Source organism: Ochotona curzoniae, unplaced genomic scaffold (assembly GCF_017591425.1).
Source record: "Ochotona curzoniae isolate NIBS_2020 unplaced genomic scaffold, NIBS_Ocur_1.0 scaffold_4937, whole genome shotgun sequence".
NCBI lineage: Eukaryota > Metazoa > Chordata > Mammalia > Lagomorpha > Ochotonidae > Ochotona > Ochotona curzoniae.
In genome coordinates, this window is record NW_024467126.1 from 551,525 (window position 1) to 565,427 (window position 13,903).

Consider the following 13,903-nt stretch of genomic DNA (forward strand, 5'->3'; position numbering starts at 1 on the left):
CTCGGGACAGTCATCCGTGTGACCGCTGGGAGGGTCCATGAGTCCACACTGAGATGCTCACGTGACATACTTGCCTGACAATACGCTCCTCAGAGCGTGTCACCGTGAGTAAGTGACACCAGGTGACAAAGACAGAAGGAACACCACCTCCTTCTGTCCAGAGAGGTTGCTGAGAATTGGCACTGGTCCTTGTGACTGCTCTAGAGACACAGTGTCTGGGCTCCCAGCCTCCGCCAACTCGGCCCTTAATCCAACAGTGCCTGAGACAGCTGTCACCTTCCCGTGCCCGGGGACCCTCCGCTGAGTGGAGAGGTGGCGTTGTGCTTGTCAGCAGAAGCAGCCTGCTGGGTTTATTTGTGTTTATATGAGAGGCTGAGAGAGGTAGAGATTCTGTTTGCAGGTTCACTCCCCTGCTGCCTGCAGTGCTCCCCCCCTGCCCCCTCAGCAGCTGCTGCAGCTGGAAGCTGGAGTCAGGAGCCAAGTTTCATGTTTAACCCCGGCCAGGCCCTCTGATTGGAGTGGGTACCTAACAACGTCCTACCTATTGGGTCACACTGGGTCCTGGTGTGCCGGGGTATGTTGTGAGACCTTGGGTGGTTACCATGGCCTTTCCTCCTCCTTGCTCATGCTGACCTCTGGCCAGGCTGACTTCTGGGACAGCAAACTTTGTCCCAGTGAGTTTCCCTGACATTTCCTCCTCCTCCTCCTTCGGCTCCCTCTTTGAAACTGGAGGAGTAGAAAGGCAGTACTTTTTCCACTCATGAGGGTGCACTGGGAAGAGGCGCAGGCCTTCTTCAGCACCTGGCAGCAGCAGAGCTGGAGCAGGAGAGGCCCCACAAGGCCTGTCTGCCAGCCAGAGCTGGTTCCCCTCAGTGCCAAGGCATTGTAGGGAACCTGTGGTGGAAGGAGCAGGAACCAAGGGTTAACTGTGCCCAGGTAGAGAGCTGTTGCATAAATGCTGGTGTGTGTGTATATATATATATATATATTTTATATATATATTTTTTGAGATCGCGTGCTGCTTTTTTACTTTGTGCTGGCAAAAGCCCCAGGAGAGATGGGAGATTCTGGGAGAAGATGATTATGCTGGATGAGTCAGCCGAGAGCTCCCAGCTGCCATTTTTTTTCCCCATTCCTTTGCTTTCTATAACAGGAGCCAGTTTGGGAAGGGGGGCAGGGTGGGAGTCCCAATCAGTGCAGGCAGACAGCAGGCACGGGTGACTGTTGCTGGCATCCTTAGGCCTTAGGGTGGGCACAGTGGTCCAGGCCGGAGTTCTCAGTGTGGCACAGTGAGCAGGAGTGGCCTCTGCCCTCAGACAGGGCTCCGTCATTTCCCCAGTCAGTGACTCTTAGAGTAATCCCTACTGCCCCAGGAGTGTTAATAGCAAAGTGGAGGATGGCAGAGCGCCCTGGAGTTGGAGAGTCTAAGGGAAGGGTCCCCACTAGGATGGGCCTGCCTCCGAGTCCATCTCTGCTTCCCCCTGGTGGCCGCTCGGCTCCACCCCCAGCCAGCAGCCCGCCCACCTGCGCGAATCCCATCTGCAGAGATCATGGTGGAGGTGCCTCCGGGCAGCTCTTGGTTCTTGTGCACATTTATTCCTTCAGTGCTTTTTTTTTTTAAAGATTTATTTATTTATTGGAAAGTCAGATATACAGAGAGGAGGAGAGACAGAGAAGATCTTCCTTCCGATGATTCACTCTCCAAGTGAGTGCAATGGCTGATGCTGTGCTGATCTGAAGCCAGGATCCAGGAACCTCTTCCGGGTATCCCACACAGGTACAGGGTCCCAAGGCTTTGGGCCGTCCTCAACTGCTTTCCCAGCCACAAGCAGGGAGCTGGATGGGAAGTGGAGCTGCTGGGATTAGAACCGGCGCCCACATGGCATCCTGGCGCGTTCAAGGTGAGGACTTTAGGTGCTAGGCCATGCCAGGCCCCCTGCAGTGCTTTTTAAATGTCATTCATTTGAATGTCTATCCATTGATTCACTCCCCAGTTGGCAGCAGTGGCCTGCACTGAGTTGGGTCAAGCCAGGAGCTTCATCTTGGGGCTTCCACATGGGGTTGGGGCCCAGGCCATTAGCAGGGTGCTGGATCGGAAATGGAGCAGCCGGGATACAAACTGCTGTCTAGGCTGCAGCTTTCCTCGCCGAGCCACAACACTGGCCCCGTTTCTTCTGTACCTGATTGAATACTGTGCTAGACGTTGTTGTGAGCCACACAGACGACAGGCCAATGTCGCTTGTCTTCCTAGTGCGGTCTGACAGGAGAGATGGAGCATGACCAACTTCAAGGGCTTCTCAAAGATGGGAGTGTTCTCCTGGCAAGCTTTTAATCTTATCTTTCCAAGCCTGGGAAAGCAGTCAGGGGCAGCCCAAAGCCTTGGGACCCTGCACACATGTGGGAGACCTGGAAGAAGTTCCTGGCTCCTGGCTTCGGATTGGCACAGCACTGGCTGTTGCGGTCACTTGAGCATGAATCATCGGACGGAAGATTTTCTTCTCTGTCTCTCCTCCTCTCTGTATATCTGACTTTGTAATAAAAATAAATAAATCTTAAAAAAAAAAAAAGAGGAAGACCTTCTGTCCATTGATTCACTCCCCAGATGGTCGCAATAGTCAGAGCTAAGCTGACCTGAAGCCAGGAGCCAGGAGCTTCCTCCAGGTCTCCTACACAGGTGCAGGGTTCCAAGGCTTTGTGCCGTCCTCGACTGCTTTCCCAGGGCACAAGCAGGGAGCTGGATGGGAAGTGGGACTGCTGGGGTTAGAACAGGCGTCTGTATGATATCCTGGCACATTCAAGACGAGGACTTTAGCTGCTAGCCTACTGTGCCAGGCCCGTTTCTTTTTCCTTTTTTTTTTTTTTTTGATTGATTTTAAAAGAGTTACAGAGGGAGAGAAATCTTCCATACACTAGTTTACTCACCAGATAGCCACAACCCCAATAAAAATAAATCTTTTTTTAAAAAAATTGGGTCTAGTGTGGTGGCTCTGCGGGCTGGTCCTCTGTCTGCAAGTGCTAACATTCCACATGGGTTCCACTTTGTGTCTCAGCTGCTCCACTTTTGATCCAGCGCTCTGCTTGTAGCCTGGGAAAGCAGTGGAGGATGGCTTAAAGCCTTAGGCCTCTGCACCCACATAGGAGACCTGAAGGAGGCTCCTGGCTTCTGACTTTGGATCAGTTGAGCTTCCGCTGTTCGCAGTCATTTGAGGAATGAGCCGGTGGATAGAGGATCTCTCTGTCCCTCCTCTCTGTAAATTTTCCTTTCCAATATAAATGAATGTTTTCAAGCATTCATTTTAAAAAGTGGAGCAGCTGAGACTAGAACTAGTGTCCATGTGGAATGGCATCACAGTGCTGACCTTTGAATGTGTGTATCTGGGGAGCTCTCTGCGCTACTTTGCCTGCTCCCACATCAGGTGCCCTTCGTGCCTTGCCATGGACAGCGTTCCTGTGGACAGCTGTGTCTTGGGTGCAGAAGCCCAGAGTCCAACAAATGTGCTCTACTGGACAAAGGCTGCAGGCTTTAATTAGGAGGCAGCCCAGTCGGCGGCCGCCTGCTGTGGTCCCCTGTACAGTGAGCCAGCCAGGCCTCTGCTGCAGGTTGTTTCTGTCCACTTTTTGTAGGTTAGGGCTGCCGGCAGGCTAGCTTGGGCGAGATGGAGGAAGTTGTGGTCTCCATGGTTACAGTAACGCACTGGTACAGGAGGAGCCGAGGCAGGGTGAGCCTCCCCCAGCCCTTGGCACCGTGTGGTATGTCAGCTGCTGCTTGGGTCTTTGCAGGAAAGAAAGAGTTAAGGGACTAATGAGTGATGGGCCTTGCAGGACCACCTTCACCCCTTAGGCTGCAAGGAGGGCATGGCATGGGCACCCTCTCCTTTGCCCCCTCCTCTAGAGAGAGGGTCCTCTGCCCTCCAGCCCAGCCAGGGCCAGAGTCTGACTTGGCCTTGTCCGGCGACTCTGCTGGCCTATAGTGCAGCGCTCAGGCTCTCCCAGGCGGAAGAGAGCGGAAACAAGGCCCTGCCATAGGGCAGGGCAACGAGAGGAGCCCCAGGCACTGTTCCCAGCACTGAGCATTGAGCATCTTCTTGCTCAATCTTCCCTCTAGTCCTATGAAATGGGTCCTATGAAGTGTCCTTGTTTTCCACATGAGCAAACTTTGAGAAATTGTTCGTAGTGCTCCTGACTCGCACCCAGGTTCAGACACTCCACTGCCCTGCCCCATGGTCCCATCGGTGAGAACTGCAAGGAGACTTCAGTGTGGTTTTCTGCCAGAATGTTTAGGAGGCAGGGCACACACACCTTGCTGGTCTGCATGCTTGGCTGTGACTCCACAGCTGTCTGCTAGGGCAACAGTGGCTGAGGTTTGGCAGAGAAGCCATAGCCCGTGAGCAGGCCCTTGAGGGCAGAGCAGTCCCCAGAAGCCTTGGAGCCCTGTGGCGCCCTGGAACCCACTGTGTCTCAGGAGAAGCCCTGCACCGCAAGCAGCAGTTCAATGACAGATGCTTGGAGGAGTGTGCAGCAGAGCAGCTTACAGGCGGGACACAGAGTAAGCTGGCGCTCGCTGCAGGTCAGTTGAGGTCTGCGGGGCTGCCTGGCCGCCTCTGGCGTTTGCTGTGACTTGGAGGCACACAGGCGCCCCAAGCCCAGGCTGCAGTGATGGGCTCCCTGGCTCAGTGTATGAGTTATTGCTTGGATGGCTAAAAGACAGTGAGGGCTTGTGATGCAGACTTTTCTGGTGTCTCCTGTCAGGGAGGAACCTCTGACTGGAAAAGGGGGGCAACTGCTACCTCCCCTCTGCCAGGCATATCAAGGGCACTGGATATTCCCCTGCAGTCGATGTTTAGAGCAAGGGCGTCCAGTCTCTCTGCTGCCACATGCTTCCCTGTCTAGGATGCACCTCTGGCTGGGGGCACTTACCCAGCATCAGAGGATGTCAGGGTGGTCCCTGGAGGCAGCAAGGGCTGGAAAAGCCAAGGACCATTCAGCCTGGCCATGAAGATGCTGGATCCTGTACCCACCTCTGGCTCCAGTCATTGGGTCCCTGCCACTTAGGTAGGAAGCCTGGATGGAACTCCAGGCGCCTGGCTCTATCCTCAGCCCAGCCATGGCCATTGTGGACATTCTGCATGGCATGAATCATTGTACTAGTTCTCCCCAGGTCTCTCTGTAAAATAAATAAATAATTGTAAAAACAAAAACTAGGGATTTGCCACAGCCACATGACTTTTTGCCTGAGTCCCAGTCCATCTCTCCTTAGCTGGCCAGCGGACACCCCCTATTGAGTGCCACCAGGAGGCCTGAGGAGACCGTCCAGTGGCATGGCTAAGCTCTGGGGCTGTGCCAACCTGCTCCAGCCTCCTTCTCTGTTCTCAGTGAGGGGCAGCTGGCGCAAGCAGACCCCAGCTCTGTGCCCTAGGAAGTGGGGAGGCCACAGACCCAGTAGGTGTGTGTGCATGTAAGCATGGACCTGTGGTCACGATGGGAACACTGGCTCTGTGGGCAGGGCACCCAGGGGCAGGCTGGCATGGTCTCCAAGAGACCTTGCCTTTCCAAAAAGGGTTGCTTACAAAGTTGCTCCATTAGGAAGGCTCTGACCCAAGCAGAACTATGCATACACCAACAGCGTGCTGAGGCCAGGACACAGGTGCAAGTCCCTGGACTGGAGGCAAGGCCTCTGGTCACAGGAGATGGACATTCGTGCCTGGGCAGCAGGGGCTTTTGTGGGGCACGTTGGGCATCCGTGAAGAAGCAGTGGCATGGTATGGTGACTGGAAATTTGGGATTGAGCAGAAGCCTGGGGCCAGACTCCCAGTAAAGGGCAGCAAGGAACTTTGGGGAACATGTGAACTGTTCCCTGGCATTTGGATTAAACACCTCATTATCTGACAATGAGAAAGGCTCTTAGTCTAGAGCCATAGGTCCCTGAAGGGCTTCTGGGAGTCACCAAGGCCCTGAAGCCTTGAGGAGAACGCGCTGTGTCCAAGTGATATGTGCGATTGCTAAGGATGAGCACTGGTTTTCCAGGAAATAAGAAGTCATCTGCCACTGTGGGCCGTGGTGGCTGCCGAGGCCTGCCACCTTGCTTGCTCAGGGCCTGGGTTGCTGGTTGTCAGCAGGGCTGCCACTCTGGGTCGGAATGCTGGAGTCACAGGGTTCCTCCCAGCCCAGTCTGAGGTCTTGTTAAAAAGTGATCTGCCCCTACCTGGGTTCACCTGCTGCGAGAGATAAGGAATTTATGATAGGCCTGGCCGGAGTGCAGCTCCTCCTCATCCTCTTGCCAGCTGTTACCCAGCAGAGCACCTTGGGGAGGGTGGGGCAGCCCACTTCCGGGGAGTGAGGCCTGGGGGAGGGGAGGAGGAAGTGGCCGTCAGCCCGCCCCTTTCTGTCTCCCTTCCGCCCAGTCCCCTCCTGCCCCTCTCCTCCTACCTTGCTCCTGGTGCCTGGGGTGGTGTCCTGAAGCTGCGGGCCCTTCCTGACCCCCAGGGCCGGGCCCTGACGAGCTGCAGGGCTAGGGCTTCGTCCCGTTCTTCTCCTGGCCAAACCTAGCCTCTCTCTGCTGGTGGCGGTTTCGATTGCGACACCGTCCAGGTTCCCAGGCAGAAACCGCTCAGCCCGCCGGCAGCGGCGGCTTCACTGCTTTTCACTGAGGAGGTGGAAGGTGTCGCCCACTGCTGCTGAGGAAGGGTGGCTGGCTGAGCCGGCCCCCGCCCTGGGCCTGGCTTGTCCCGGCCCCTGTACTTTGCCCTTGCTGCCTGACAGGTTCTGCCGTGGGCCCCGCCGAATGGAAGTCGTTGGCAGGCCTGGTCCCTGTCTCCAACCGGGTATGTTTTCCCCTTCTGGACTCTGGGTTGCCCCTGTGCTCCCCCCGCCCCCACCAAGTCACAGGATCTTTCAAGAAGCACCAGAGAGAGCCAGACCCTGGCTCTAGGCTGTGAAATCCAGAGGAAGGGTCCAGATGTTGAAGGAACAGAGAAAGTAGGAAAGGAAAAGGGACGGGCAGTGGGTCAGCCTGCGGGCCCGGCCAGCCAGGGACAGAGGCAGAGGCCTGGGCGGTTACAGTGAAGGGTGCTCAGACGCTGCAGGGAAAGTGAGGCTGGGATCTGGGCCCCCTGCCCGGTGCCAGTGCCCAAGGAGCACCCTACCCCACCCCCGCTGGCGCCACAGTGCCCTGGCTCACTCTGCCTGTGGCAGGAGAGTACCTGCCTGCACCCCTTCCTGTGTGACCTCTTTCCACTATGGGGGAAGCCTCAGAACACGTGGGACCAGCCCCCATGGCCAGCCACAGAGCACAGCTTCCCTGGGGGCCACTGGTAGGCACCACCAGCATTAGGGCAGGGGGCCCTGCCTACCTGAGTCAGCGCAGGCCTCAGGGTGGAGGCTGTCTTCCGGATGGGCCTGGCAACATGCCTAGGCCAAGTTCTGAGATCCCAGGCTGAAGGGCCCTAGCAGACGCAGCGGATCTGCAAGCATGCCCTCCGCGTCCCGCCATCTCTCCTCTCCATTGCAGACTCTGGCACTGCATGGACCCTGCTCAGTGTCCTGCTTGGATGATGTTGGTTGTCGATACCACCCAAGGGGGGATTCCTTGCTCCTTCTGAAGGCTGCTGGGAACCAGGGGGCTGCTTTCCAAAGACCACACACAGCCTTGGGGGCCCACCTGGGCTTTGCCAGTGGGAGAACAGGCAGCCTGGGCTGGTGGGGGGCGGGGGTTAAGCGTGCAGTAGCCAGATGCTGTTCCATTGATTCAGGGACCTGCTCTGGCTTAGCCGGCCTTCCTGGATGGGCCCAGTCATGACCTCAGCAGGGACGCTCCCTCCACAAGCGCCTCCCCTACAGGGCCTGAGGCTGCTCTTCCTCCTTCATAAAGTAGCCAGGTGAGGAAGTACCTCTTGGGGTCCTTGCCCAGGAAGCCCTGGCTCCTGGGACTTTGTCCTCTCTCTGCCCTTTCTCTGAGTTGATGGCCTGTCCTCAGCACCCAGCTGTGGAAATGTTTATACCACAGGAGAAGCAAGTGGGGGTCGGAGAACTAGGTAGGAGCTAAGAGATCCCAGTATTGGGCTATTCAGTCCCAAGAAGGGACTTGGGGGCAGGGGTCAAAGAGTGGTTGCCGGTGCTCCTGCCCGCAGCCCTAGCAGACAGCACCTCCTTGCTCTCACTGTGCTGGACCCTCAGCTTGGGGCCAGCCTCTCACAGTTCCTGGCCCCTCCATCCCTCCCTCCTGTGAGCTCAGAGCTGAGTCTGCAGGACAGTGGCCAATAGCCCTGGCCCTTGGCCTAGGAAGAGACCCTCTGACACTCGTGCTCTGGGGGACGGCACCTGACTCAGCAGAGCCCTGGTTCTGAGAACATGGGTGTCTAGGGACATGATGACTGTTCTTGTTGAGTGTTGGGGTACATCCTCTCTCTGCCTGAGGGAAGTAGTGGATCTCTTATCATCACCCTATAGATAAAGGAAGCACAGCTAGGAGGTGGGGCAAGCCTGAGTCCACCCCCAACAGAGATGTGTGACACACCCAGCACCATCATCTTTGGGGTGCCTCTCTTCCCCCTTCAGAGCAACAACCCCTGCCCCTTGAGTGTGTTGTTGGCCATAAGGAAGTGTATGTGGGTTGAGTGACTGGCAGAGTTGGAATTTGAGCTCTGACATCTTCAGTCCTCATCCTGTTGGCCTGGGACGAAGAGCGAGTGCGGAGGCCAGCTCGCACATGCAGCCAGGTGTGGACAGGGCAGAGCCCACGGTGCGCAAGAGGTTCCCCCATTGAGCGGCACAGAGGCGAAGGTTCCAGACTTCTCAGGTGGTCTTTGAGGGCCTAGAAGCAGCCAGACTCGACCATTTTTGTGTGTATCCTCAGGAAAGAGAGGAAGTAGCTCAGATGAGTTAAGTTCAAGGTTGCTTTGGAAGCTGGCCCGTCTTGTCCTCCCCTCGGGGGCATTTTGGCAGGAGGAATGGCCTGTTGGATGTGCCCTGGACAGGCCAGGAAGGCAGCACCGTTGGGCAGCATGGGGCTGAGGAGAGGCGGAGCATGGAGCCAGAACTTCTGCTGGGTGGGGCCAAGGTGCTCTTTTAGAGACTTTCTGATTTACTTTGATTTTATTTGAAGGGCAGAGACAAAGTGCCCACAACAGCCAGGGCTGGGCCAAATCAGAGCCAGGAGCCAGGAATGCTGTCTAGGTCTCCTGTGTGGTGAACCTAAGGCAACCTGAGCATCTGACCTCCCAAGGTCTGTAGTAGCAAGAAGCTGAAATCAGAAGTCTGTTAGGGGCCTGGTGTGGCAGCCTAATGGCTAAAGTCCTCACCTTGCATGTGCCAGGATCCCATATGGGCACTAGTTCCTATCCCAGATGCTCCACTTCCCTTCCAGCTCCCTGCTTGTGGCCTGGGAAAACAATAGAGGATGGCCTAAAGCCTTGGGACCTTGCACCTGCATGGGAGATCTAGAAGAGGCTCCGGGCTCCTGGCGGCAGCTCTAGCATGTGGTGACCACTTGGAGAGTAAACCAGCGGATGGAGGATCTTTCTGTGTCTCCTCTCTGTAAATCTGCCTTTCCAATAAAAATAAATGATTTTTAAAAAAGAAGTAGTGAGGTTAGGGTGCCCAACCTTGTGATGGAAAAGGCTAGGTACCACTTGCAGTGCTGATGTGCCTTGTAGGAATGCTTGTGTAAGTCACTACTGCTGCCATTTGAGTCCGGCTCCTGGCTTCATCCTGGCCCAGTTCTGCTCATTGTGGCCGTTTGGGAAGTGAACCAGTAGATGGAGAATTCTTCTCTATCTTTCCCTCTTGTTGTTCAAAACAATAGAGCTGCCACTTGAACCCAGCCATTCCCACGTGGGTTACAGATGTCACAGGCAGCAACTTACCCATTGTGCCCAGCACCTGGCTCTTGTGATGCCAATTAGTGCCAGAAGGACCCAGGCATGCCCTCTGTCCATCGAGTGTGGGACTTTGAGATCCTTTGGTAGGAGCAAAAGCAAGTCTTTGAAACTCTGTGTAGAAAATGCTGATGGAGACCAGCCAGGCTTAGGTGAGGTGCAGGACCTGATGGAGAAGCGCAGTACGGGGATCCCATGGAGCTGTGCAAGAGAGACAGCTTGAGACCAAGGAGGGATGTCAGGGGGCTCGGCCCAGCACTGGGCTTCTGGGATCTCGGGCAGTCTGCTTGCGGGTTTCTCTTGCTGTTTGCAAAGCATCTCGTTGGGCAAGTGTGCTTCTTGCCCAGGAACCCTGGACAGTTCCTTAGCAAGCCATTCTTTGTGGTTTGTGAGGGCTTTGCTTAGAGCCAGCAGAGACTGCAAAAGGAAAAGTGTTGACTCACACTCTGACCTCCCCACAGCCTTCCACGTAGCCCTCTGAAATTTCAAGGCAGCCTTGGAAGCTCTGGGACGAGGCTCTGGTGATGGACTTGTCCCAGTGTGGCAACTGGACAACGAGCTGTGGTCAGCCCGCCTTTCTGGGTGTGCATCACTGCCTTCAGCAGGACATAAGCATAATAAAACATGGAGTGAGGCTGGAAAGGTTTGCATGGTCCTGCACAAGGGTGACTTACAGATGCTGGAAGAGTCCCATATTTTGAGTCTACATAGAAGTAGATTTGTCCTCTTTGCAAACTAGAGGTAAAGTGTACAGTTGAGTGGCTTTTATTAAATTCACAAAGCTGTATAGTCATCTTTCATACAATTTCAGAACATTCTCCCACCCATAAGTTGTCACTGCTGGGTCCTCCTGACTCTCCTACTCCCTAGAGGACTACCTGTCCCCTTTCTGTCTGCAACTGCCAGTCCCGGGCATTTCCTGTCAGAGGGACGTGCAGCATGTGTGGCCTCTGTGGCCAGCATAGACCATTGTGTGCTGTCGGCGTTGGTGCCTCACTCCTGCCGGACTGGACAGGTTTCTCTGTTGGACAGCTGATGTCCATCCGAGGCGTGACACTCTGACCACTGCGCACAGTGCTGCTGGGGATGCTGGCTGCTGGCTGCTGGGATGCGTTTTCGCTTCTGCATATGCCTAGGAGTGGAATTGCTGGTTCACACAACCTTGTTGAGCACTTTCAGGGGTACCCAGGCTTTCAGGTGGATGTATAAGGGCTCCCCAAAGGGTCTTGGAAGATGCATTTATGAAACAGTAGGCATATAGATTTCATTTTGGGGTTTGCTTTTTTTCGGGGGGAGCAAAATAAGCTTCCCTTTTAATCTGCTTTTCCCCAAGCTTTTTGAAGTGGAGTTGTATAGTTTGCCTGGCCCGTGCCCTTTTTTATCCTATGGTCAGTGGTTGCTGGGACTTCTGCTCCCTCACATTCCCTCCTTGGGCTATGGGCACTGCCCTCGCTGGCTGCCATGCTCCCTAGAAGTGGTGACCACGCATGAGGTGATTAGTAGCACAGGCTCGGCCCAGTTGCCCCAGCAGCAGAGGAGCTGCTCGGCTAGCGTGAGGAGGGGTCAGGGGCTCCAGGGAGGGAGCACCTCTGGTCCTAAGCTCTGGCACCCACAGACTTTCTGGAGGAGGTTGGCTGGCTGGTCGGCTGGTCTTTCGCATGGCTCCCAGCCCCCTGGCAGAGAGCTGAAGGGACTTGGAGGGGCAACAAGTCAGCATGTGTCTGTTTACCCCTGCAGCCCACCCTGGGACACCTCGATCCCAAGCCCAGCAGTAAGTCCAACATGCTGCGGGGCCGCAACTCGGCCCCCTCTGCTGACGAGCAGCCCCACATCGGCAACTACCGGCTCCTCAAGACCATCGGCAAGGGCAACTTTGCCAAGGTGAAGCTGGCCCGGCACATCCTAACTGGGAAGGAGGTGAGCACTGGTGTTGGGGCACAACAGCGGGCCCCTGCCTGCACTCCAGAAGGTTGTGATGAGATGCGTGTCAGCAGGCGTGTAGGGGGGGCGGGGAGGAAGTAGGTTGGGCTCCTGGGCTTGGCCTGCACAAGCAGCTCATCTTGGATTTTTTTTTTTCATGTTCAGGTGGCTGTGAAGATCATTGACAAGACTCAGCTGAACTCCTCCAGCCTCCAGAAAGTAAGCACGCAGCACCTGCTGTCCTGCGGAGCTCCCCACAGGCCAAGGGTGTCGCCATTCTGTTTGGAGCTTCTCATTTTGAAACTACTTTTAGAACCTGGTGGAGGATCTCTGGCTGCTGCACATGCCTGGCACCTGCTCCCTATGACTCCTCCCCTGAGGGCTCGGTCAGATCCTCTGGGGTGACCCCTCCAGGGTGGCCTTCCTGGCCACAGGCATGACTTCTTACAAGTCCTTCTGCCCCTTTACGGCCACATGGCACTGCTGACCCACCTCCTACCTGCATCTGACTGTCTCCTGGCCTGTGGCTAGCCCTGTGCAAAAGTGTGTGTTTGTGGTCATTACTAGAAATGCATGCAGCTGCACTGAGACCTGGAATGATCCAGAAGAGTGGTGTGGGACAGAGGTTGCCCTGCTCCTGTGCCAACTGCATTTCAGCCTGGGCTTGACACACTGAACTCCCAGTTTCCTTCCCACTTGCAAAGGTCAAAGTCGTCCGCTGAGCAGCGGGGAGCTGGAATCCTCCTTGGCCAGCAGGGGTCCCTAACTGGGAACACAGACCTTCTCCCCGGGAGGTTGTAGACCCAGGAGGAAAGGATTTGCAGCAAGGAGAGAGCTTGCCAGTGACCAGGGCTTGTTGAGCTGGAAACTGCCTCCTCTCCGTGTCCTGGGCACCAGGGCACTGCCATTCCCTTGGTGCTTCCTGACTTAGCTGACCTAGCTTAGTCAGCTCATGGCCAGTTGCCTCTTTCTGTCCGAGGGCAGGGCTGCAGGCCAGCAGGCACATGTGGTGATGCGGAGAGGCTCTGGCTAGAGCTGGCACTTGTTCCTGAAAACAGAGAGGCCGATGTAGAGCTGTGAATTCTCTGCTTCTGTGAGCCTTGGCATCCCCTCCAGGTGCCCTGGGTTAAGGGAACCACTGTGGTCATCGTCAGGGCTTCCCTGGTGCTGCACTGGACATGTTTGCTCTGACCCTACGGAAGCATGCAGCGGCATGAAGTGGGCCCCTGGGTCTTGGGAACAGCCAGCCAGTCGTCCCTCCAGCTAGCTGGCCAGGAGACATGAGCATGAGATAAATACAGCACAATGCAATCACTGGTGAGATTTCACCCCAGCAAGGGTAGATGAAGAAGTTAGTCCCTCCTGGGTCCCTGGGAGCCCAGGAACACCAAGCTGTCCCAGGCACTACCGCTTACAAGCCAAGGGCCACCCTCAGGAAGGGACCTGTTCCCGTGCTGCACCTCGTGCCTGTCCCTCCTGTGACCCAACAAGGGGGCCCAGGCAGAACCGGTTCCTGACAATGGGAAACCAGTTGCTGCCTTTGCCTCCAGCTCACAGAGCTCCTGGACACCATTAAGAGGGGAAACCTGGATTCATTTTATTCCCAACATTGTATCCTGAATTAGGGATCCAGGTGCCTTCCCCCCATCACCCCTACTCTGCTACTTAGTTCAAGTGCGGAGGCCTGGAAGTTACAGAAACCCCACCTTTGTTTCTCTGGCCCCCGCCAAGAGAAGGGAGTTCATTTCTGTCATCTCTCTTCATGGAAATATATGGTTTGGAGCCCCTGATTTTTGTTTCACAAAGACAGCGTGAGTGTGTGGAGGTGGATTTGATTAAAATTGGCATCAGCTATATATAGGAGTGGCTTCTTCTGTCACCACCCCAGAGGCCCAGGAGAGAAAGAAAAGCCCAGCCCCCAGCCCGGCAGCTTGCATGCTTCAGGTGATCTTGGAAAACGAACCCAGCACCCAGAGCACCCAGAGCAGGGTGCTGTCGAGACGGGGCCAGCGGTCTCCTGCATGGGCCCACACTTTTTTCCAAGGGTGCCTGACAGGGTGCCGCAGGCTCATCCAGGTGCCGCTCCTGCCTGCCTTGCTGTTGCCCTCCCC

General features: G+C 55.8%; 1 protein-coding gene across 5 annotated transcripts in view; it reads left to right on the plus strand.

Annotated features, from left to right (window-relative positions):
- The window catches only part of MARK2 (microtubule affinity regulating kinase 2), a 60,956-nt gene that overhangs the window by 35,680 nt on the left and 11,373 nt on the right, over window positions 1-13,903 (plus strand). For all 5 annotated transcript variants that reach the window (XM_040971071.1, XM_040971072.1, XM_040971073.1 and 2 more), the window contains exons 2-3: window positions 11,610-11,789; window positions 11,958-12,011. In XM_040971071.1, coding sequence (XP_040827005.1) covers window positions 11,610-11,789; window positions 11,958-12,011 — 234 coding nt within the window. The remainder of the gene's footprint in view (window positions 1-11,609; window positions 11,790-11,957; window positions 12,012-13,903) is intronic.